Below are 22,902 nucleotides of genomic sequence, written 5' to 3' on the forward strand. Positions count from 1 at the left end.
TTTTCACTGCTCATGTTTCTGACACAGCTGACAATGGGAAAAAGCTGAACCCCTTGTCCCTCATGGGCAGCCTTCGTCTACACGTGCTGGCGGGTGGACAGGGAAACTATAACACTCCTCCGTCTCCCCCTTCTGCCGTTAGCTTTACAGTTGGAGAGAGAAATGACCTCACCACGTCCAGCAACCCCAGCACCCCCAAGGTTTGAACAGGAAATATAGAGAACACCCCAGCAGCTCCTTACACCCGTTAAAGCGCTGCAGATGAGAGAGCATTCGCATTACAGAGAAGCATGGAACCCAAAGGTTTGGATGACCAGGAAGAATAAGATATGGAGGCCAGCGCGCAAATACAAAACACAGAATACTCGTAATGTAAGTGAACATAAGATAAATATTTAGTTTCGACTGCTGTTATGACTTTTGGTCTGTGAATTCCAGCCATTATTTGGATTCCTCCGAGACGGAATGTTTTATGCTCCTTTGAAAATAAAAAGACGTCGCGCACATCTGAAAGCCATTAGCCCCTCAAACTGTTAGCAAGCAGTCTGAGGATTCTTTCCGCTCTCTTGGAATCTTGCAACATTTCTTTCTTTTGCTTCTTTTCTCTTCTCATTTCTTTCTTTCTTTTTTCGTGAAGGGGTCCAAGCTCTGTCTTCTGCAGTTACAAGGCTTATGGAATTTCTTATTTCTCATCCAGGAAGTCTTAGTGCATGGCCCACTGAAACCAAAGTCCTCCATAAGTCAGCTATAACCAAGCAAATCAACCACCCTCTCTCTCTCTCCCTCTCTCTCTCCCTCTATCTCTCATCCCTCTTCCCTCTGTATGTATGTACAGTCACTTAACCGTGGCCAAGAGGGCGGCACAGAGTGCAAGTTACATTGTGCCCTGTTGCTGAGGGAAAAAAACCTCACGTGTATACCCGCCTCTTCCTCATCTTGTTCTCACAAAGCAAAGACAACATGTGAGGCAGGTCTTCCTCCTCTTCCTCCTCCTCCTCCTCCTTCTCTGTAGCCTAACCTTGCATAAGTGGACCAATGTGTTTGTGTACTGTTTTATGAGATGACACATTCTCATCCCCCCCGAACACTGCCGTCCTTTGTCTCCTCTCATGTTGTACTTTGAAGTGCTGCATTCCTCTCCCACTGCATCACTGGGGCAGCACAGCTGCTCCGAGCCAAGGCTCACAGTGCAGGGGAGCGCTGCCCTGGGTAAGGTGAGGCAAGTGGAGATGCCTGTCTTGTAAGCAAAGGGATGGAGGGAGGATTTGAACAGGCGATGGAAAAAGAGGAGGAGACCAACAGCTGGGCAGTGCATCGTATCTGTGCATTAACAGCCAGATACAAAGGTGTGGTAATGGAGCTGTGAGGAAGAGTGGATCGCAGGAGGAGAAGGAAGAGAAAAAGGATGGTAAATATAAGGAATGGTGAGGATGAGAAGGAGGCGGGGAGGGGGGTAGGAGGATCTTCCTTTGCTCTGCACGTGAGGAGATGTCGAGGACTTTGTATTCCCCATGAGATCTTTAAAATCACAGAGCGGCTGCAGATACAATTAGGATGATGTCAGAGGCAGTGATGGGCCGAAAATACCCCCGTCAGGCCTGGGGACACAGCCGAGGACACGACACTCATCCAGCCAGCTATATTTGGCCCGTACTGTTTTGGTGTTTTTAGGAACCTGGACAGACAAAACAAGGTCAGGTGAATTGTTGGCGCACTGTGCACCAGTCAAAGCAAGTTGGAGGGCAGCAAGCTGGCCTTGGATTCTCATTCACAAAACTCTGCATATAAAATAAAGGTTAGACCAACAACTCAATAACTCTGTATCTATCTGTTGAAATAACAATTATATGAAATAAAATATCAGGGCGGGTTCAGGCATATCTATCTATCTATCTTTCTATCTATCTATCTCTCAAATAACTGTTAGGCTACAAATGGTTGTTATTTTTTCCCCAGTGAATGTGTTTTTTGCTCATATGAGTGTGTGTGTGTAAGTGTGTTAGTGTGTTAGTGTGTGTGTGTGTGTGTGTGTGTGTGTGGTGTAGTGATCGTATTTTCATCCACCCAGGAAAAAACCACCAGCAGACCACAAGATTCCCAGCTGGGATCATCTCTAGACCGGGCCACACTCCACCCTGACCCCACAGGCTCCAACCACAAACCCCAAGACCATGATGACACTACCAAGCCAACCTCCATTCCCTCAACCCTATCTTACCACACACACACACACACACACAGACACAAACACAAACACACACACACACTCTCATGTTTGTGCTCCGATGACCTTAAGGCTACCTCATCCTAACCGGACCAGGAGCGGTGTGAAAAATGCGAGCAAGAGTGTACAAACTACAGAGTCATCTGGTTTTCTTCTTTTGTTTTCTTTTGAGAACGTAAAGGCTGAAGTGAGTCTTACCGTTGCGTCATTTGATTTGTCTTGCTTTGGATAGATAGAATGAAAAACATGTAATTCCCCTCTTGTACCCAACCCTGTGAGCTACAGATTCAAACAACCCTTCCTCTTGTTCTGCAGCTTCTCTTTTCCTCATGACTTTGTGTGCTTCACCTCACGGTCCCCTCTCTTTCTTTACAGTAATGAATTGCAAAACTGTAGGACATATACTCAGTGATCCACTGGTAACTGATCTACCTTGTATCTTTGATGCAGAACAACTCCAGGCAAGCTCAAACATCATTTTCTGGGTGGGCATCCCATGTCAGGCGCTTGTCTAAAAATATGTGAATTACAGTAAGTCTATATAGAAAATTGAGTTTAACAGGGGTGGTACACTCAAAACATGTTCCCTGCACTCATATGACCTTTACATCTTTCTTGTGTTGTCAACCTTGCAGGCGAAAGACCTTTCTCAAAGGCAAGTTGGATTTCTCAGAAAACTTCCTCTGGGCAAATTTTTCCACGTGTATGTGTATCTATGCGTGGAAAGCTTTATGAGTTATGAGGTTTGGAGATTTACACTTCACATCACAAAGGAAAACAAAGTGGCGTGCATTTAATTCCTTTCTGTTGCCCCCCTAGGACGATCAGAACTATATTACACAGCTACATCAAGAAAACGCAAGCTGTAATATTTCCTCATGGAAACATCTAAATCATGGAAACATCTAAATCTTTTAACATAACTCTTCTGGTCCTCTCATACCTCTGATGACCCAGATATGTACCGGTTCACCCCTATGAGGAGCAGCAAAGTGTGACTAATGCTGGCTATGGATCCCTCCCTGCTGAGAAGCTGTCATGCAAGTGATTTGGCCAAGTGATGTATCTTCTGGCTGGACCAGAAACGGTCTGAAAGCCCCCTCAGGCTCCTGAAGGTCCCCAGTGGTCTCGATCTTGGTTCTTTCCATCAACACTGGGAGAGACTGGGCATCACATCAAGTATCCAGCGAATGTACAAGCACAAGAGTACACAAAGGAGCGCGCATACCTCCAGCATCACAATGTTTCTCCCATCGAGGAATAATACCGAGAACCAAAAGTGACATCAGTGGAATCCTTCTCGTGAGGCGTGGGATCGCAGTGGTGGGCGGGTTTTGTGTGGGTCTGCATGTGTAAATGCACATGTGTTTGAGAGTCTCGCACGGGGACAAAGGCGATCCTCATCTGGTTTTCGTACTAGCTTGTCATCCTTCATGTCATAAGCACGGCAAGAGGGACCCCAGCCTCCTCATAGCAGCAGCCACTCCCAAACCCCCCACTGCAGCTCCACGCCGGCCAGGAACATGTTATTTTGTCGTCTGGTCCATGTAAAACAAATAGCTTTTTTTTTAAATCCAGAGTGGGCTCTTGTAATCACTTCAGTGCTTTTCAGTCAGTAAGGGCATTATCCTGCAATGGAATAACAATCACTAAAACCACCATCTTGCAGAAACATAAGCACATAGGGTTTCGATTTATGTTTGCATTGTTTAGTTCTACTAAAACTTTAACAAAAAAAAATCAGTATACAAATAAAAAACAAACATCTGCTCATCTATTTAAAAAGTCAGTGATGTCACAAGCATACATCAGACTTGGGCCTGTTAGGCAGCACATGTTCCTCAAGCCTTATTGTATTTACGACCAGTAGACATATGGTGTATTTGTGTGTGTGCATGTTTATGTGTTTACATACATGCGCACATGTGTGTATGCTTGAAAATAAGATGGAAAGACGGAGGGAGAGAGAAATGAGGGCAAAAGAGAAAGAGGGGAAGGGAGGGGTAGCAAAAGTATTTCCCTGCATGGGCTCCGTGTGTACAATACACACACAGACAGTGGTGTGTTTTCACTGTAGTCCAGATCACTGCTGGCGAAATGTGGTTCTGTTTAGTGGGGAGAGGGAGGGACTGCTGGGAGAGGGAGAGAAAGAGAAAGGGGGGCACACGCACACACACACACATACACACACACACATACACACATAACCTAGAGACTCCTTAAGGGTCTAATTCTTTGTTCCCATCCATCCTGGTCTTTCATGGTGTCAGTGTGAGACTATGAGACTCCCAGGGAGCTTCTGCAGCACACCACAAATCATCCTCTGTGACTGTGCTGCATGTTCAAGGCTAATCCTACAGCATGCTCCATGTTCCACATTACAGCGAATTGCCATGTTCGATAGAATGAAGGGGTGGGGTGGGGTGCAAACATGCCGTTGGTCCCGCTCTGGTCTGTGTTCGGCGTTGCAGCGAGAATATGAGAGCGCTAAACTTGAATGGAAATTTCCCTGATTAGTGTGAGCATCGTCCAAACCAAGTAGTGGCACCAAAGCTGAACAGTGTGTTTTTTTTTCCCATAAAGAGAATCTGACAGTGGGCACCAACCAACTGAGTGCCAGCTTTACATCATTTCAGCTTTACACCCTACAAAGACAAACTGCATATGCAGGAGTGTGATTATCCAGCTTTGTTCATCTTTGCTCCAAAAAGTGGTCGATAGCTCCACATCCCAACATATCAAGCTGTAAAGGAACACCCCAGCATTTTGGGCAAAATATTCAAAATACTACAAAAAATTTCAGACTTATCTAGGCTGAGACACGATATTTGGTACTATTTTCACCTCTGTACGTCCAGTGGTTTGGTTCCTATTGTTAGCATGTCCTGATAGCTTAGCATAAAGACTTGAAGCCTATGGGAGTCGTTAGCCTAGCACTCTCAAAATGAAAAAAACAACCTCACAGCAGCTCTGAAGGTCTTTTATTTACATATTGTATCATGTGTATTTCAAATACACATCTTGGAATTAAACAAAAAAGAACAAGAATCATTTCAGAGGAAGTTAGATGGTGAAATACAACCGCTGAGCACATTTATCCTTCTGTCTATCGCAGTGATCTGTGCACCACTGAAGGTATGGGAAGATCCAGCACAAATTAACTTCTAAAACAACTCTGATTATTTTTTTCAGCATCTCAGTCCAGTCTGAGTTAGAAGGAAAAAGAGTATTTTGCCCAAAATGTGGGACGGATCTGCTGTGTTATGAGAAAGTTACAGAAAAAAATGAAGGAGGAAGATGTAGAACATTTTGAGATGGCTGTGCAGCGCCCAGGTGTGTGAAGCAGTTCAGTATTTATGACCGTGGTCCTTGCAAAACCTGTGTGTGTATGTGAACAGAAAGAGGACAGGGGACTATTTTAGCATTGCTGTCCCTGGCAAACACTCTGCTTGTTGTCCTCCAAACCTGTTTCCTAAGACAAACAGGGGCCCACCACTCTCAAAGCCAAGGATCCTTCAGAGGTCCTTGGTGGGGTGAACTGAACCTCTCAGTGCATTTTTACTTCTGTTGGCAGAAGCATTAGTGGTGCCGCATAAAGCCTGGTGGTTCCTCGTATAGTAAAATGGTCGTTCAGAGGTTTTGGCTTCAGTCGTTCTTAACACCAACCGACCGAAGTCACACTGACAGTTTAATAGTGAATTTCTCTAAACCTCTGCCCTCTGAGGACATTACAACCCAAGATCGAACCCAGCTTGAATTCAAACTGTTGGGTCTTTATAAAAAAAAAATGTTTTAACATGAAAACACACAAATCGGGATTAAGACCCACTTCTGGTATTTTAAAAAGTCTTTGTGCATCTGATTTGACTCCTTGAATCCTGATCTGAATTTGGGGTTTTTTTTCCATATTGGACAACAATGTCACATACATACTGTGTAGCTGCTGGTTTGCAACGCTTCACGGAAGCTACATCATGCTTATACCGAGTAAAATATTCAAACCCAAGACACCATTGTTTTATGGCTGCACCATTACATCATATAGAAAATATCTAGATGTCTTGTGCATTATTTTATGCACATGTCCCAATAATTTAGCATGACAGTTTAGCATGACATGTTTGGTATCTTTGGAAACCTTGGAATCTCCACTGCAAAATAACGTTCTGTGGGCTTGAACAAAGTTTGGCCACACAAACCCACTAATAGGCCCAGCAGCAAAATATTTTACATATTAACATGTTCATAACGCCATGCAGGATCTACAGTATATGTAACTTTTGGTATAGTTCTGCTGAGAACATCTGTAGCTGCAAATGTGTGTGTGTTTTTTATGGTAATGGTTTAATCTTACACATTCCTTAGAAAAATACTCTTCACCCACTGCCCTCCACAGGCAGACAAGAGAACACTCTGTTTCAAACCTGTAGCTGGTAGAGCTTCAGTGTTTTTGCTCCAGGACACTTCAGCAGGACAGAAGTTTCCAACATGGGCCTTTTAACCTCTGGTTTAAGGACAGTGGACCCACTCTGTGCACCCCTTCGCCGTCCCAGCTGTAATCTCCTTTGTAGTGCTACTCTGAAGCGCTTTTGTTGAGAGTGTGGGAGTCAGCTCGGTAGGTAGCAACATGTGAGATGTGCTCAGCTGTCCTCACCCATATACCACCCAGATGGCCTCTCGCTTAATGTTAACTTCCTATCAGCACTGGTGGCAACAAAAGCACAAGGATGCGTCAATCACAAGCCCCAGTGGGCCCGGGCAGTAAATAGCAGGACTATCTAAATAGTAAGCGTAAACTTGTCACACTGTGAAGGAGCAACACGCTCTTCAGGCTTTGCTTTTAACATTCATTTACAAATTGACTGACTGTCATTGGTCGATAATAGGTGTCAGCCACTTGCAAAGCCTCTGAAATTAGATTTAGAAGTTTAAATAATGGCTGTTATCAGGAACGTATGCCAGCATGTCACTTTCATTCTTTTTTTTTTCATTGTCATAATGAGCCATCATAACTTCGAAACATTCTTCATGATGCTATTTTTTTGTGCTGGTAGATGTTGTGGGCTTGATTTTACGGCTTGCTGGAAATGCTAATGCTGACACAGTCAATGGGATGAGTTACTTTGATGAGATCTTTATCCTCTCACATATCAGGTAGCCTGAAGAGCAGTGTTGCTGCAGGATAATGATAGTGAAGGCATGTAAGCCACAGTGTGAAGGTTTAGCTGCTTGGCCCCTGTTATAACAGCTCTGGGAGTCTTGAGGAATGTGGGTTTGTCCTGCAGTCCGTTACTACCCCCCTTCTCTCTCTCTTCTCCCTGTGTCCCCTCCCCTCTCCCAATCAGGGCAATTCCCTAACTTTTCTCTTTTTCTCACAAGGCTATAGTTCAATATTCCGTTCTCGGGCACATATCCTGTCTCAAATTCCGACTGTGGGCTCCTCGACGCCAAGGCACTCCAATTGTTGCAAGGTAGTGTGCATTGTTATTTTATGACAATAGTTATCAGATGCCTTGATAGCCACCACATAGGAATCTGCTCTTCCACGGGACATTAGCGCTTTGTGCACGTGAGATAGATAGATAGAATAGGTGTGTAATCTCGTGATTAACGCGCAGGAAAGTGGGAAAAAACAAAGTTTGGGCAAAATGGAAAATTAGTCCCCGTGCGGGTAAAGGCGCGGAAGTCGCATCTGTTTTTACCGGCTTTTAGAGAAACCTCAAGAAAAAAAAAAGCGTCAGGCTGGTCACGTTTTACAGTTTGATTGTTCGCTTTGTTGGATTTCCATACTTTGGGAAGCGGTTCCTGGCAAGTAGAATGGAATTTTTAAAAAAGGCGCACTAACCCAATTTCCCTTTTGGTTTAACTTGCGTTTCAGGGAGCAGGAGCTGATGTTGCGTTTTTTTTTTTCCCCATTCATAAAGTTGCGGTGACATGCAGAGCTCAAGTCAGTGCTGCAAAATTGGGGAAATACCATATTTGTCTTTCTGTCAACCTGCAACAAGCAATTGCCAAAGCCGCTTCATGCTATTCAAGTGTAATAGATGGGGACCGTTGCGGGAAAAAAATCCCTATAATATTCCTATAGGCACTAGTGTGTTTGTTTTTCTCAGTTTCTAGTGACCTTATCCTACTTTATATTACACATGGCATCTCAGCATTCCTCAGTTGCTGTTTCCCCTTGTAGCCGACAACTTTCAAAGAGTTTGATTTAAAGCACATGTGCCGCTGTGTCTCTCCGGTGTTGGGCGGACTGATCGATAATACAGGATGAAAACTTGAGCGGTGTTAGTTTGACAGCAGGAGGCTCAGCGGCACATCACTGCCCTGCCACCAGCCGCTAATTGATGAAGCCTTTCTTTTGTTCCGTATTGATCCCGTCCTCATCCACTGCAAACAGCTGAGGCCACAACTTTGCTCTTGGTCCTTGTGTTGGTGTTGAAAATCTGTGTTTTACTTTTTTTTCTTTACTGATGCCTCTACCTTAACAAATAAGCATCCTATAATACATATTTAGAAGGATGTTACATAGAAATTGCAGCCTATCTGCCAGAGAGAGGAAAAGTACCATTAAGTGTTCTAGGCTATAGGGCAGTGTAAAATTAAAAGAGTGCAGGCGCAGACAAATCTCTAACTAGGCTATAGAAATATTTGAGGATTTTATTGTTGGTCATATCTTCTGCCTTAATAACTTATGACAAGAGAAAAAAAAAGAAGGAATACATTTTTCAGTGGCTGGATTATCACAGTTGCTTAGGATTTACTCAAATCTTTGTTTCCTTCTGTCTTGCTCATTACAGTATTCTCTCTCTCTCTCTCTCTCTCTCTCTCTCTCTCTCTCTGTGTGTGTGTGTGTGTGTGTGTGTGTGTGTGTGTGTGTGTGTGCCTGCACGCTTGAGTGAGCCCACTCCTTATTCATCTCTCATCCTCCATTAAAATTAATCTGAGTCAGTGGGATGCGGGTCCATATTTCTTCCCTCCTCCTCGGTGTCTCTCCAGCCTAGATGGTGTGGTTGGACCAGCTCTGCTCTGTGGCTGGGAGGCAGGCTGGAGGGCTGCAGGCCTGGAGGCTGGCTCTGCTGAGGTTATATATCACCAGGGGCCCACAGCTCAGTCTTAAAGCTGGCCTGTAATGAGGCGGAGAAGAGAAAATAAACCTCATGGCTGGCCAGTTGGACTTTGGATGCTTTTCAATTTAATATGCCCTAATGCAGCCAGGGCAGGCTTGTAAGCCTATGTGTGTGTGGCGAGTAATCGCAAATTAATTAGATTTTCGAAATCTAGGCACTGCTAACTCACACAATAAGTAAATAATGCAATAATTAGATTTAGGTCTCTATATGGATGGTTCCTTGGCTTTTTTGTTTCTTTAAAACCAAGTCTCTCTGTCTTTCTCTGTCCATGTCTTTTACCCTCAATCTCTGTCTACTTTTCTGTGTGGATGTGTTTTGGGAGCATTATAAGTTTATTGTTGGCCCTCAGCTGTATTCTTCCTTGCATCCTCCCTGTGTTTTGTCTCTCTAGCTCCCTCTAGGCACAGCGCTGCCACATAGGGGCAGGAAATGTCAGGATGGATGGATAGAGGCATAAGAGTCAAATGACACTGGCAAATTTAGCCTGACAATGAGCTGTTCTGTTCTAAATAATGTCCATTTGGCCAAAATAATCCTTATTTTGAAAATGTTACCAGTAAAAAACAGCACATTTGGTTTTATATGACAAAGATTGTTATTAATATCCCTTGTACTGAGCGGTTTTGTTACATAACACTTTGGATGTTATTAAATATCCCTATCCTGCATCTAACACGCCTAACTTTTCATAAAACTGGTACTGAGATGTTTGGAGAATAGTAAATTAGTGTCTTTGTGTATTATATGGCTTCCTCCCAGCTTCATTTCTCCACACCAGTTACACTGTCATCAAAACAAGACTTCATCAGTTTTGCAAGATGCTCCTTTTAAAATTCAATCACACAAGTCATAAACAGAAACCATGTCAGGTCTGTTCAGTAGAGATCAGTGCAGGATAGTCAGGTACATGTACATAGTTAGTGTCACATGGATGTATTTGATGTTATCTGTGGATGCATGAGATCTCATGAGGCTACTTTGGATTTCATTAAAAGGAAAAGAGAGATCACAGGAGTCAACTGAAGTGGCCTTTCCATTTCCCTGCTTATTCGTCTGCATTCTCCCCTCAGTTATATTTTTATATTTATCATCATAACCACTAAGCATGTCACAAATCAAACTGTGGGATACTTCCAAGACAAACCATTTTATACAAGAATTACATTGTGTCATGGACACAAAGTTTTTTTGGGTCAGAAAATTTACGAGGAAGATCATCATTTTCACTTTTCTTCAAAAAGTAATTCCCTCAATATATCACTGCAGAAAAAATGACTCAGCCAATTCCCAGCTTTCTCAGTTGTTAGGAGAAGTTACTCTTAGTTCCTGGGTCATGAATTGGTGGACAAGAGTTCTGTGTTTGCGTTCCAGTGCAGGTTTGAAGGGAACTGCGTCTCACAACATGTGTTTCTGAGCTTTCATCTCCTCTCTTTCTCCGTCTAGCCCCTGCTCTGGAGTGCACACCAGGACTTGGTCTGGATCCAGGTCTAGATCCCTCAGCATTTGTGCCGTTCTGCTCACCCTGGGTCCCATACGGTGAACAGTCCGAGTCAGTGGTAACTGGAGGGTAACGTGGTCAGAGGGACAGCCAGACTGACCAATGGGATCAGGGAAGCTGGCCCAGGTGCTGCTGGGATGGGCGGCCATGTGTTTAGCGGCGGTCCACGTAGGGTGCGCTCAGACGGGGGACGGACCGTACCAGGCTAGCCGCTTCACTGGCGCTGTGGACCAGAGAGAGGTGCAGAGGGTTCGGCGCCGGGGTCAGGAAACACTGAGAGGGTGAGTTCAAATATCTGTGTGTCTGTGTGTCCTTCTGTTTTGTTGATGACGATTGTCAAAACGACACTCCCTGAATGCTGAGTGTGCACAGTATGATGCTTGTCTTTTGATTTCACCTGGATTATAATTGTACACAGGTCACGTGTAGCGATGACAGAGAGCTGCAGTAAATAGGATCTTTGTTGTTGTATCTGGAGTAGGTCTACAACATAAATGTCTTCCCCCTCTCTGCTTTCCTGGCAGCTCTCTTTCAACTGCTGTGCTTCCTGGGCTAAGGCCAAGCTAGCCTTATACCAAATTATGCTGCTGAATACTACCACATTGTTTTCTCAAAAACAGCACATGTTCGAAGTTAACAGGCTGCTTGCCACACTGAAAACTCCCAGCGTACTCTCAGCAAATTGACATTTTCATGGGAAAGGGAGGAAAATCCTTAAGTCTATACGTCTAATGAGGGGATGATGAGTGAAAAGCATGACCCAAATTCCCCTGGGTGTATTAGTTTGAGAAAGCGGTTCAGGACGGCCGTGGGGAGACTGCTGGCCCCGCTGTTGGTGTGTGTGTGTGTGTGTGTGAGTATGGATGTAAATGTACTCATGTATGTGTATTTAAAGGCTGTGTTTCTTTGAGTTCATGTGTGTGTGTGGGGGGGGGGGTCTGCTGAAATTAAGGTGACCTCATCACCTCTCATCAGCAGCACCTCGCCCACTCGCCCTCCCTCTCCTCGCTCTCCTCCCTCCTTCACCACTCCGTCCCGTCTCTCTCTGTCAGTGCAGCCCCTTCATTTTGATTCCAAACCACCACAAAAATGGGTGTGGGATGTATGTCAATGAAGCAAGGAGCTTTTTACAGTATATTTCCCCCCTTTTGAAAAAAAAAAAACAAAAAAAAAACAAAGGATGTTTTGTTGGGGCCCGTTTTGAGTGTCGGCATCAGTTATTCCAATCACACTCTCATGGCTCCCCTGGTGCCAAGCCACAGGAAATGAGGTATTCGTATCACCCGAGGGGGGTGTGACAAGGAGCGTTTGTTTCACTACTGTAGGTGACAAAGCAGGAGAAAGCATGACAGAGGACAGAAAGACAAAATATATGAAAGAGAGAGTATATGAAGAAATTGAAAGAGAGAGAGAGAGAGCACAAGAGAGGAATAACTAGCCTCCATGGAGAAATGAAGTCAGTAGTCTTCAATTATGGCTTAGTAATGGTGCAGGGTTAAGCCCACCGAAGTCATAGCACCGGTGTTTTCTCTGACAACATGTCCAGTGACGATTCCTGCTGCGTAATATAAATAGGCTTGTCTGTGCTGTCACTCATCTTGATTAATATGGCAGGCATTGGTGCACTTTAAATAAAGAAAATTATACTCTGTCTCCATTTAGGTGAGCCAGACGTATTTTAAAGGAGACATTTTGCACCAACACCTCAGTCCTGTGCCATTTCCACTCGTGTACATTGCACTCTTCAGGGTCAGCATGACAGGCTTATCCTGAGTGAAACATCCCAGGTGCCCTGTGAGCCACACATGTGGCGAGCGGCATTGGAATCAAAATGTTAAACAAGTGATCTGAACAAACAAGAATTCACATTCACAGCCCGTCTAATAATAGACAGTCAGAGGCTGGATGAGAGAGTCAAGGAGGCAGCAGAACTTGCACAATATCATATTGTTCCCATCAAATTGTGCATGGTTTCTCGGGAACAAGTAACAAAAGCCTGCAGACTTTTTCCATTACATTGTTAAGTTCTGGAAACACTACTGTGTAGGAAACGAACGCTCATTCAATGATAACTTTACATACTGACGTAAATAGGTGATTGGATTACATGGAAGGTCTGTCAGATTGCTGCAACTTAAAGGATAAGAAGCTATATTAAAGTTGAGTTAGAGCCTAAATATTAGTACTGCAAATTCGCCTATTTGACAAACTCTTTGAAATCTACTTGATTATTTTTATTGGAATTCTAGGTGTTGCCTGGTAACTGTCATTTGAATCGTCCCGAAACTCAAAGTGCCTCCCATGCGCTGCTGCAAGTTGGCCAAAGGAAATACGCCAAACGTGTTGAATTTATTTTCAGTCACTGTTTGACTGTTGTTGGCTGGAAACTATCATAGTTCTTCTGAACTCGGGCAAAGTTAGTCATCTCCTTACAAGCATGTTTCATCTGACCACCTCTGGAAGGAAGCCGTGGGGTGATCAGACCACATGTTTGCGATGAGTAACTCTGCTGCAGTATCACTCAAGTGTGCTTTGGCTGTGGATGAGGCTTTGCTTAATGTGAGCCCATTGTTTCTTACAAATAGATCTTGAATTTACTCCCGATCAGTCCCTCCAATCTGCAGTACAAGCATAGCCAAGATTGTATCTTAAGGTTTCCGTCAGAGCTAAACCAATCACAGTGGACTGTCCATAACACAGTATGGGTTTCAACGATTCTCTATGTGGGAGATGCAGGGAGTTTAGTTTAATGATGGTCATTACGCTGGCCTTGGGATTGGGAACAGTGTTTATTTGCTGGCTGGAGCTCCATATCCCCTGGTCTGTCTCTGGTAGCACTGGGTTTGATGCTTACTGACTCTGATTTATTGGCTCCCACAACACACTGCAGCCTGGCATCAGTCCACTCCGGGCCAGGATCTGATCAGACCCGAGGCTGAGTGGCTGGCAGGTCAACAGGATGGATGCTAGACTGTCTGGTTGGTAGCATGAGAGAGGAAAAGAAAGAAGTAGAAACATTTGTTTTCTCCCTCTCTCTCACATGCCCTACTTGCTCAGAGAGCTGAATATTTATAGTCTAATAAGATCTCTTGTATGTTATAGTTGAGGAATCCAGCCAGGGTCTTGTTTTTTTTTTTCTTTTCTTTTCTTTTCTTTTTTTTTCTTTTTTTTTTTTTTTTTTTTGCAGCCAGACCTGCTTTCAACCCACCCTATTAACTGAGCCCAGCTTGGCCCAGCTTCACCCAGCTCTGCTCAGGAGACGCCTTGGACACTGCCTAACTTGGCAGACAATCAGCCCCAAAGCAGAGAATTGCATTCAGCCACTGAAGTCCCCCTCCAGGATAATGTCAATACCACCCCCCGGGTCTGGATGGGGTCCTCAAACTCACAGTCCCCGGAGAGTCTGCCCTGGCATATGCCTAATTTGAAAGAAAATAAAAGAATTCTCCTGTCTCGGATGTCGCAAGCCTCTTTATGACAGGCCCGTTTGAGTGTTATGAAGACAGAGGGAAGAAAAAGGGGGAAGCTGGCAATTTTTTTTGTGGAAAAGAATGCATATGAGAGACGGGTAAAGGAAGGCCAGATTCCTTTTCTGTTTTATGCGCATTAGGTTTCCTTTCAGATTTTTATATTTGTCTGCATTTTATGCATATGTGCAGGCTTAGGCTAAGCAATAAAGACAGGATTATCTGGGACAGCTGATTGGCACGTGGTCTGTAAATAATGTGGTTCCTATTTCATGTCAGACTGTGTGAGAAGATATAGCCGTCATTTGATTAGCCTCATTTGACACAGTGGCACACATAACACTGCAACATGAGAGTATGTACACTCAAAAGTTACACACACACACACACACACACAACAAAGTACTGGCTTATTATTTATGCAAGAGTTGCATTTGATTTACAATTTATTCGGTAAAACTCTGCTCATGATTAGAGCTGATCACAAACAACAAGGGGTTTGGCAACAAAAACATCTGAGCTCAGAAAATAAAGAGCTTGGATGATGACATTTATTTTTACAGAAAACAGAAAAATAATGGTCAAATATTCCCTTCAGGGACCGTGAAATACTATGGCAGTGGATGACTGTTTAAAGTCATTGTGTTATGGAACTTTCTCTCTCTCTCTCTCTCTCTCTCTCTCTCTCTCTCTCTCTCTCTCTCTCTGTCTCTCTCTCTCTCTCTCTCTCTCTCTCTACCAGCTGGGGGGGTCCTGCTTCACATCAAAACACACAACACCACAGCATTCATGTTCTGTATGCCTGCTCACTGTTAACCTGCCAAAACTCTCTCTCTCTGTCTCTCTCTCTGTCTCTCTCTCTGCCTGTCTGTCTGTCTGTCTGTCTCTCTCATCATCATCTGCTTTACATTCCTTTATCACTCCTCCTCTGTTTTGACTTTAACATACCCCATTCCTGCATCTGATAGCAGAGCAGCAGGCCCAGGTGCTGCTGGGGGCAACGATACGTAACAGTCATCCGGAAGGGGTCAGATGCCAGGCAGATGACCTCTGACCTCTGACCGGTGCAGTGACAAACACACACACATGCACGCAAGCCTACACATACGCAGACACACACCTGACCTGCAGCCTTACCAACTGTGAACTTCTGGTCTGTGTCTTCATAGAAAGAGACTGAGCCGTAGTCATTTTTCCAGGCCTTGTGTCTCGGTGGCGGCCTGCTGCTGTGAACTGCCCTAACCTTTGACCCTCTGGAATCCCTCATGTGAAGTGGACCCTCTGGCCACAGCCGCATAACCCGTTGAGTTTGCACATTCTGTCAGAGAGGGCGTCTTGTGGTCGCCTGAAGGCACTCCTGCTGCGTGGTGGGACTGCTGTAAGACCTAAAAAAACTCAACGGCTTTCAGAGAATGAGAGAAAATAAAACCTATGGGCTTAAAATTGTTAATGTGGGCAATCACTTGGGGAACAGTAAAAAAAAAAATCGCATTCATGCAGTTATCTTGCCTATTATTTTACAGCATTGTGTGAATTTGTTTAGAAAAGTGCCGTGCCAATATTTATCTGGCAGTTATTTGGCTTCCTCCATATCCGAATATTGTCCCTTCATCTTTGTTTGTGAGACTGCTCCCACCCTGTCGCACTGTAGTTGGGTTCAGACTAAAATGGCCTTTTGTCTTCCAGTCTTCATATTTCTTCCTGGATGAGGTGGCAGCCATTTTCCTTTTATTGCTATTAATGGCAGTTAATGAGCAGGGAGGCAACTTCAAAGGCTGTGACACGGTCACAGAAGAGTTAATCTCCTTTAGATTGAGCCCCGAGAACAGTAGGACATTTCAATATTGAGGAAAACCCCTGGGGCTTAAACTCTCTTTTTTGTGTCTGTCTTTCGTTCTCTTTTAGTTCAGCTCTCTCACTCTGGCTCCTCCTCTCTCTGATAGGAGACCAAGCTTTGACCTGGAGGGAAGAGAGAGAGAGAGAGAGTGAGAGGGAGAAAGAATAACAAACCAGAGCACCTCAGGGTCAGAGCCCTAATCCTTCATATATTGACATCCTCCAGCTCCCTAACAGTGGAAAATCCTCAGCCCTTTGTGGAGAAATAGATCGCGGAAGAAGTTGGTTTCACCCCTCATTAAGTATTGGAATGCTGATCTCTTGCTCTGTGCATTTCAAAACTGCTTTTTGGACCCAGTCCCTTTAGATCTGTACAGTATGTTTGGCCCAGAAATGCAACCCCCCCCCCCCTCCTAAGGGTCTGGCCTCTTCTTGCTTATGCTGATCCCTCCTCTGTTTCCATATCTGTTGCTCTGTTTTCCGCTCCCACTCCTCCTCCTCCTCCTTCCTCCTCTTCTCAACATAAACTTGTTTAGCTTTCCCTCCCACTGATCCCCTGTTCCTTTCCCACCGTCCTGTCTTCCCTCATCCTAACCGTCATTCCTCTCTCTCTCTCTCTGTCTCTCTCTTTCTTCACACTCTCTCTCTAAAGCCAAACCTCACGTTTCAGTCAAAAAGGACCCAGCGCTCTTCCCTTTCCCAACCCTCCTCTTTTTTTTTTATTTATCATTCATTCCACAATCTCATATCTGCCTGCCCGCTTGCCTGTCTCTCTCTCTCTTTCGCTCTCTGTCCGTCTATCTTCTGTCCCCTTGTGCCATCTGGTAATGTGGTTGGAGGTGCACTCTGCTCTCCGTCCATCAGAGATCCAAACCCCAGCTGTTGTCTCCCCGGTGACAGCCGGGGGTTACTACGGTTACCGTCTGGTGAGGAGGAGAAGGAGGTTATCTTAAGTTTCACACAGGAAGAACTCGAGAAGGTCATCCGAGCTAGTGTTTAATTTCCCATTTGAACTCTGGAGCTCTAATCCAGTGTCCTCGGCTGAAATATCCCGCCAAAAGTTACAGATTTCTGTTGAAGCTTTTTCACAAACACAAATGTTTTTGTAAAAAAAAAAAAAAAAAAAAAATCGAATGTAATCCCTTGACATGCTGAATTGTAGTCTTGCATCTATCTATATCCCTTGGTTTCTGAATAATCAGAATAAAGCTAACAAGCAATTTTAGGGAAACCAAATGACATTTGTGGAAAGTTTTTCTTTTTTTCCCCACAATGTCACAATAACAAACCAAAATCCAACATGTCCAGGCTTCCTTTCAAAGGCTTGAGGGGTCACTGAACCAGATCTTTCTATGTTATGGCTATAGTCAAAACACTGGGTCGTCTAGATGTAGTTTAGCCTGTCTTCAATAATGTGCAAGGGGCAGAAATTGTCTAGACCAAAGAGATTCGATCCCTATGGTAAATGACTTTACCATGAACATCTGGATTGAGCTTTACTCCGTTTTACCAAGTTGTGGTCCCTCAGTCTTTACTCATACCATCATCAAACTCAAACAGCAAACCACCAACACAGATGACCATACATACCCGTCATTATATGCTTTGAAAGGTCACCAAGGATGTCATTATTGGAACCACATAAGTTGGAATATAAGGGGAGTCCCTTCAGCTTGTTAGACAGCTCCTGCCGTGACTTGGTTTATTTCACTTGAGTGAATTCCCTCACTCGCACACACAAACAGACACATTTCCTTGTAGCACAAGGATTTTGTGTCCTCGGATTGCTGTTTGCAGTGAAATTGACTTTAGTCTGATTTTAAATTAGCTAAGTTATAGCCAAGTATTGATTGGAAATGGAGAGATGATAAAAGCTGAAGTAGTCTTCCCATTTGCTTGTATGCCAGCAATAGACCTCACCTCCATTGTGTGTGTGTGTGTGTGTGTGTGTGTGTGTGTATGCATGTGTGAGAGAGCAGAGCCAGTCATCCCTAGATGTGGTTTAGCCATTTCCTCAGAGGAAAGCTTGTGGCTAACCTGTCAGGCCAATCAAGCGCTCCATAAGCTGTGATGACTCTTACATCTGTCAGAAGGGTTCAAAGGTCGCTGCAGGCTCTCCACCAGCAAGAATCAGACTTGACTGCGGAGTGCACAGCTATGGGGAATAAAGCTGGACATTTGCCAAGGCACAGCACAGCCAGGCATGGGATTTGGGGGCAAGCAGGGCTTTATACATCCTTTCTTGCATCGTTTGATTTTCAGCCATGACTAAAAACAAACTGCTACTCTTGACAGTGTAGCAACAACAGGCCCCCTTCCACTTTCCTGCTCGAAAATGCCTCCATCCATCATCCAAGGGGGCTTTTTATCAAAGTTAGTACTGTTTACACAGAAAGTAGAAGCTGTGCTGGTCTAAGAGTCCTCAGCAAATAACTCATAAGTCTGTGTATTTGTTTAGGGGTTTTGCTAAATGATTTTCGGGAGGTCTGGGTGAGCACTGAGTTTGCTTTTTCTGTCTCTCCGACTCTGGCAGGCCCAATGTGTGCGGCTCTCGCTTCCACTCCTACTGCTGTCCCGGCTGGAAGACCCTGCCTGGGGGGAACCAGTGTATCGTCCGTGAGTATCTCTGCCTTAAGTCATCTTTTATACATATAAAGTGGATAAGATAAGAATAATAAAGAGACGTGGGAATTAGTTTGTTCATTTAATCATGACATGAACACTCCATGACATTCCTCTCCTTTCCTCTCCTTTCTCTAGCCATCTGCAGGAACTCATGTGGCGAAGGTTTCTGTTCCAGACCCAACATGTGTACCTGCTCTAACGGCCAGCTCTCTCCCAGCTGTGGAGCAGGAGCAGGAGGTGAGTGCCAGTGGCAAACAGCAAACATACATCTTAAACCTCATCTTAAAGTTCATCATTATCACTTGCTAACTGCTAAGCCACATCCGATTCCCATCAAGTGATGTAGGCAGGGGAAAAAATCATGTAGATCCAATACGACAAGGCTATGCTTTTTAACAACTGAACCATGTAAGAAACTTTTTGAAACCTTGAGAGAAACTGGCAGAGGTGGGACCAAGTCATTGTTTTGCAAGTCCCAAGTAATTCTCAACTCCTGGATTTCAAGTCCCAAGTACAAATTATTGCACATAGTCCATTAGCAGACCCCATTTCAACATACCAGTGTGGTAATCAATTTAGGTATGAAAAAGGTCCTGAAGTGACAAGTTACCTCTGTATCTGGTGTATTCCAAAGAATGGCAGCGCCTACTTTTTATGCATATTTGTAGTCCTTATAGTGTTGTTTTTCTCACTTACTACTATGATTTTAGGGCCAATCCTCTCATCCCGTATTGTGTAAGGCGACTTATTATGGGCCAAACTTCTAAAAGGCCACCTTTACTTGTGCTGAGGTGTTCTTGAGAATTAACATTATTTTGTGATTATGCAAAATCCTGCTAAGTGGCCCAGGCTACTGACAAAGTGATACTGGTGTGTTGACTGAACATGTTTAGTTGCTCCTAACCCAAATGCCAGGCTACACTTCAGCCTCGATGCCCCTTGCCTTTCTGTCATGGGAGTGAGTGTGGCAGTGAAGCCAGTATGACAGCAGTGTAGAGGGTCCCAGGCCGGTGCTAAAGCATGTGGGTCACAGGGTTTGTCAGGATTAAAGCGGAGGGTCTGTCTGCCCGGGTCAGTCCACTGGGCCTAGTTACACACCACTCAGGATGTGGGCTAGTGTGCATGGAGAGGAGCGAGGTGTTTTCCTACAGAGTGTGTGAAATCATGTTTGTCGCTGTGCGATTAGTAGAGTGTGTGCGGGCTTAGAGAGTATGGGGCTAATATGTGTTGAGCAAGCAGAAAACATTGTAGTTAAGCACCACTTAGGGAGTGTGGAAAGTATGTGTGGAAGTGTGTATTAAGTAGCGTGCAATGTGTTCAGCTTCACTGCTTTAGTAGGCCAGAGTCATCTCGTCAGTCACGCCTGGCCCCTGCCAGAGCCTTTGCACACACCCGCATTCCGTTCAGCGCCCCAACACACACACTTGCACATGCACAGGCACACACACACACATCCAGAAACACACAGACACGTGCATATACAGAAACACTGAAATGTATGCAAACAGACAGACAGATACACAAAAACACATACACCAGAGCTGACACAGAGAGAGAGAGAGAGAGAGAGAGAGAGAGAGAGAGAGAGAGGGAGAGAGAGAGAGAGAGAGACAGAAGCTTTATGTGCAGAGAAAATAGCCTCTGACCTGTGAGAGTGTGAATATATGGCAGGATACAAGCAAATCTCCTGCAGTGTCAATACTTGGGAAAGAGCTATGAAGTCATGGTCCTTGGGGAGAAAGTGGGAGAGGGAAAGAGAGAGATGATAAATTGGAGTGAGCGCTTCCCAGAGCTGGAGCTAACTGATTGTCATACTCTGTGATTCCCAGCTCCACAGCGGGGATTTATGGTGGCTTTTTACAGTGTTGATTTACAGGCAGCAGTGAAGCAGGACAGGAACCTCTGGTCCGGAGATGGGTTCGGTTCCCCTCTCTGTTTGTTGTCACACGTGACTTTATTGTTCCGCAAAGCCCAATTAGTTAATGGGAAAGATGTTTTAGAGGTGTGTGTGTGTGTGTGTGTGTGTGTGTGTGTGTGTGTTGTTTAGTGCGGTGAGCATCACTGTGGAAGACCTTGCTCTGCCCTCTGTGGCAGCTTTATGATGGTCAGAGGTCAAACAGGTTTATGACCTGAGGTAAACAGGCATAGGTAAATATATGCCCGTCAGTGTACCAAATGACATGGAATGGCTTTGACTAACCATGACGATGACCTCTGTTGGTAAAGGTTAGCTATATTCTGTTACCTCATGTGTACTCGCCTAAAAAACTTGTGAATTCCAGCTAAGCCTTTGTTTGTGATTGATTCTCCAAGTGGGATGTATTTCCAGTGGCCTTTAGTCGATTTAATCTTTGGTCGTAAACTTTTGTTTTGATTTGACTTTGACTCCTATTCGCTGTGTAAGGTGTGTTAAACAAAATACTAACTTGAAAAACTGTATTTTCACAACATTATGCCTCTCCGAGGCTTTACACCATCCCAACAGAAAGGGAAACACTTTTCGCTGTAGATCTTGTCTTCCAAAATGTGCAACTCCCAAATGCTGCCTTTGGAGCGAGTCCACCATTTAACAGGATAATTCAGTGCAGTTGGAAACAAATTGCAGCTCTATGGAGATCTATTTGGAAACGCTAATTTCCTCTGCCTTAATTATACGGGATAATTCTGGCACCCTGGTCCGCCGGTTTGGGTTGTAGATAGCATCGTTATGTCTCGCATCTTGCCTTTGGAATGCAGAGGGTCGAATAAATCAGCAACACGTTTGTGATTATATTGTTTTGTGTATATAATCCACATGTCTGTGATTATTGTTATGGATCCACACAGATGGTTTTCTATGATAGTTTTTATGACTCTTCCTGGAATCCGTGCTCTTTGCCAGTGAACGATGCACATGTTTCTGTGGACGGACTGGCAGACCTTTAGAAACGTACGCATGTCCGCAAATAGAAAAAGTAAATCTTTGTCAAGTCAGTGAATGTCACTTTCTGCATGCTCATGGTGAGTCACACTGATTGATACCTGAAGACACATATTAGCTCTCAGACACAGTGTCCAGACACGGATGAGGGTTCAGACCACGCTTTAAGTCGCCCTTGTAATAAACTCACTGACAGTTCAGGGCAAAGCAGCTGTGCCGAGGATCATATAGGGTCATCTTTATAACCTCGTCTTCCCATAACCATAATTACCCAATGATTACCGTGGACATTCCCTCCCAAATGCCCAGAAACAGCTGTCGTTCGGCCAACAAGCTTCCACTGGCTGTAGACTTGGGGCACCGGTGAACCCTGGGAAACGCAGTCAGGAGAGGAGCCTGTTTAATTAGAAGCCACGTTGTTTCAGCGCCGTCCATCTGGACCTCAAAGCAATTTAATGCCACATTATGTTAGATTTGAGGTGTGTTACTCATAAGTGAGGAAATTGGTCTAATTTACAGGCAAAACTGATGATGTATGTGCAGCATAGAGTTAACTCAGCTAAAAACAAGGTACAGCACTGTGAGTCACCTGGAAAGGAGGAAAAAAAAAAACAACAACTTCTGAACATCAACCTGCCTTGACAGCATCTCAGCATGCAGTCTTGTATTTCCTTACACTGCCTATCCATGCTAAAGTGGTGGCTGGCTTGTCACTGGTCCCAGTGGTGTGTGTAAATCAGGAGGAAACACAGCTATAAAGCTCCTCAGTGTTCCATCAGACACATATGCACACACACACACACACACACACACAGAACACACAAGCCTGGACTTCCTGTGTTTCCCAGCCTCTCGTAAAAAACACCCAGATGTGAGCAGCTCACCGACAACACGACCAGAATACAGAGGTGCATTGTGGTGCCGTAAAGCTACACCCAACCCCTCGCTCACTCACGTGTGGAAGTCTCAAACACACACACACACACATGCACACATGCACACACACACACACACACTCCTCCCCACTCTGTTGCTCTGCACTTGCAGCTTTCGAGGCTTGGGTCATTGGGGCAAACCATCTCTCTCCACCTGTGGGGGATGGAGTGCCACGAGAATGGGGAGGGGGGGGGGGGGGGGGGGGGGGGGGGGGGGGGGGGACGAAGTTAGCCAGTGAGATCATCCCCCACTGTGTCCAAATA

The 22,902-nt window shown here is 44.7% G+C and overlaps 1 protein-coding gene across 1 annotated transcript in view; it reads left to right on the forward strand.

Annotated features, from left to right (window-relative positions):
* Positions 1-7,637: 7,637 nt before the first annotated feature.
* Positions 7,638-22,902, forward strand: part of fbn2b (fibrillin 2b) — a 72,357-nt gene continuing 57,092 nt past the window's right edge. Inside the window, exons 1-4 of the mRNA XM_030050163.1 lie at positions 7,638-7,695; positions 10,801-11,136; positions 18,692-18,774; positions 18,919-19,020. Coding sequence (XP_029906023.1) covers positions 10,958-11,136; positions 18,692-18,774; positions 18,919-19,020 — 364 coding nt within the window. The 5' untranslated portion in view covers positions 7,638-7,695; positions 10,801-10,957. The remainder of the gene's footprint in view (positions 7,696-10,800; positions 11,137-18,691; positions 18,775-18,918; positions 19,021-22,902) is intronic.

Source organism: Myripristis murdjan, chromosome 4 (assembly GCF_902150065.1).
Source record: "Myripristis murdjan chromosome 4, fMyrMur1.1, whole genome shotgun sequence".
Lineage (NCBI taxonomy): Eukaryota > Metazoa > Chordata > Actinopteri > Holocentriformes > Holocentridae > Myripristis > Myripristis murdjan.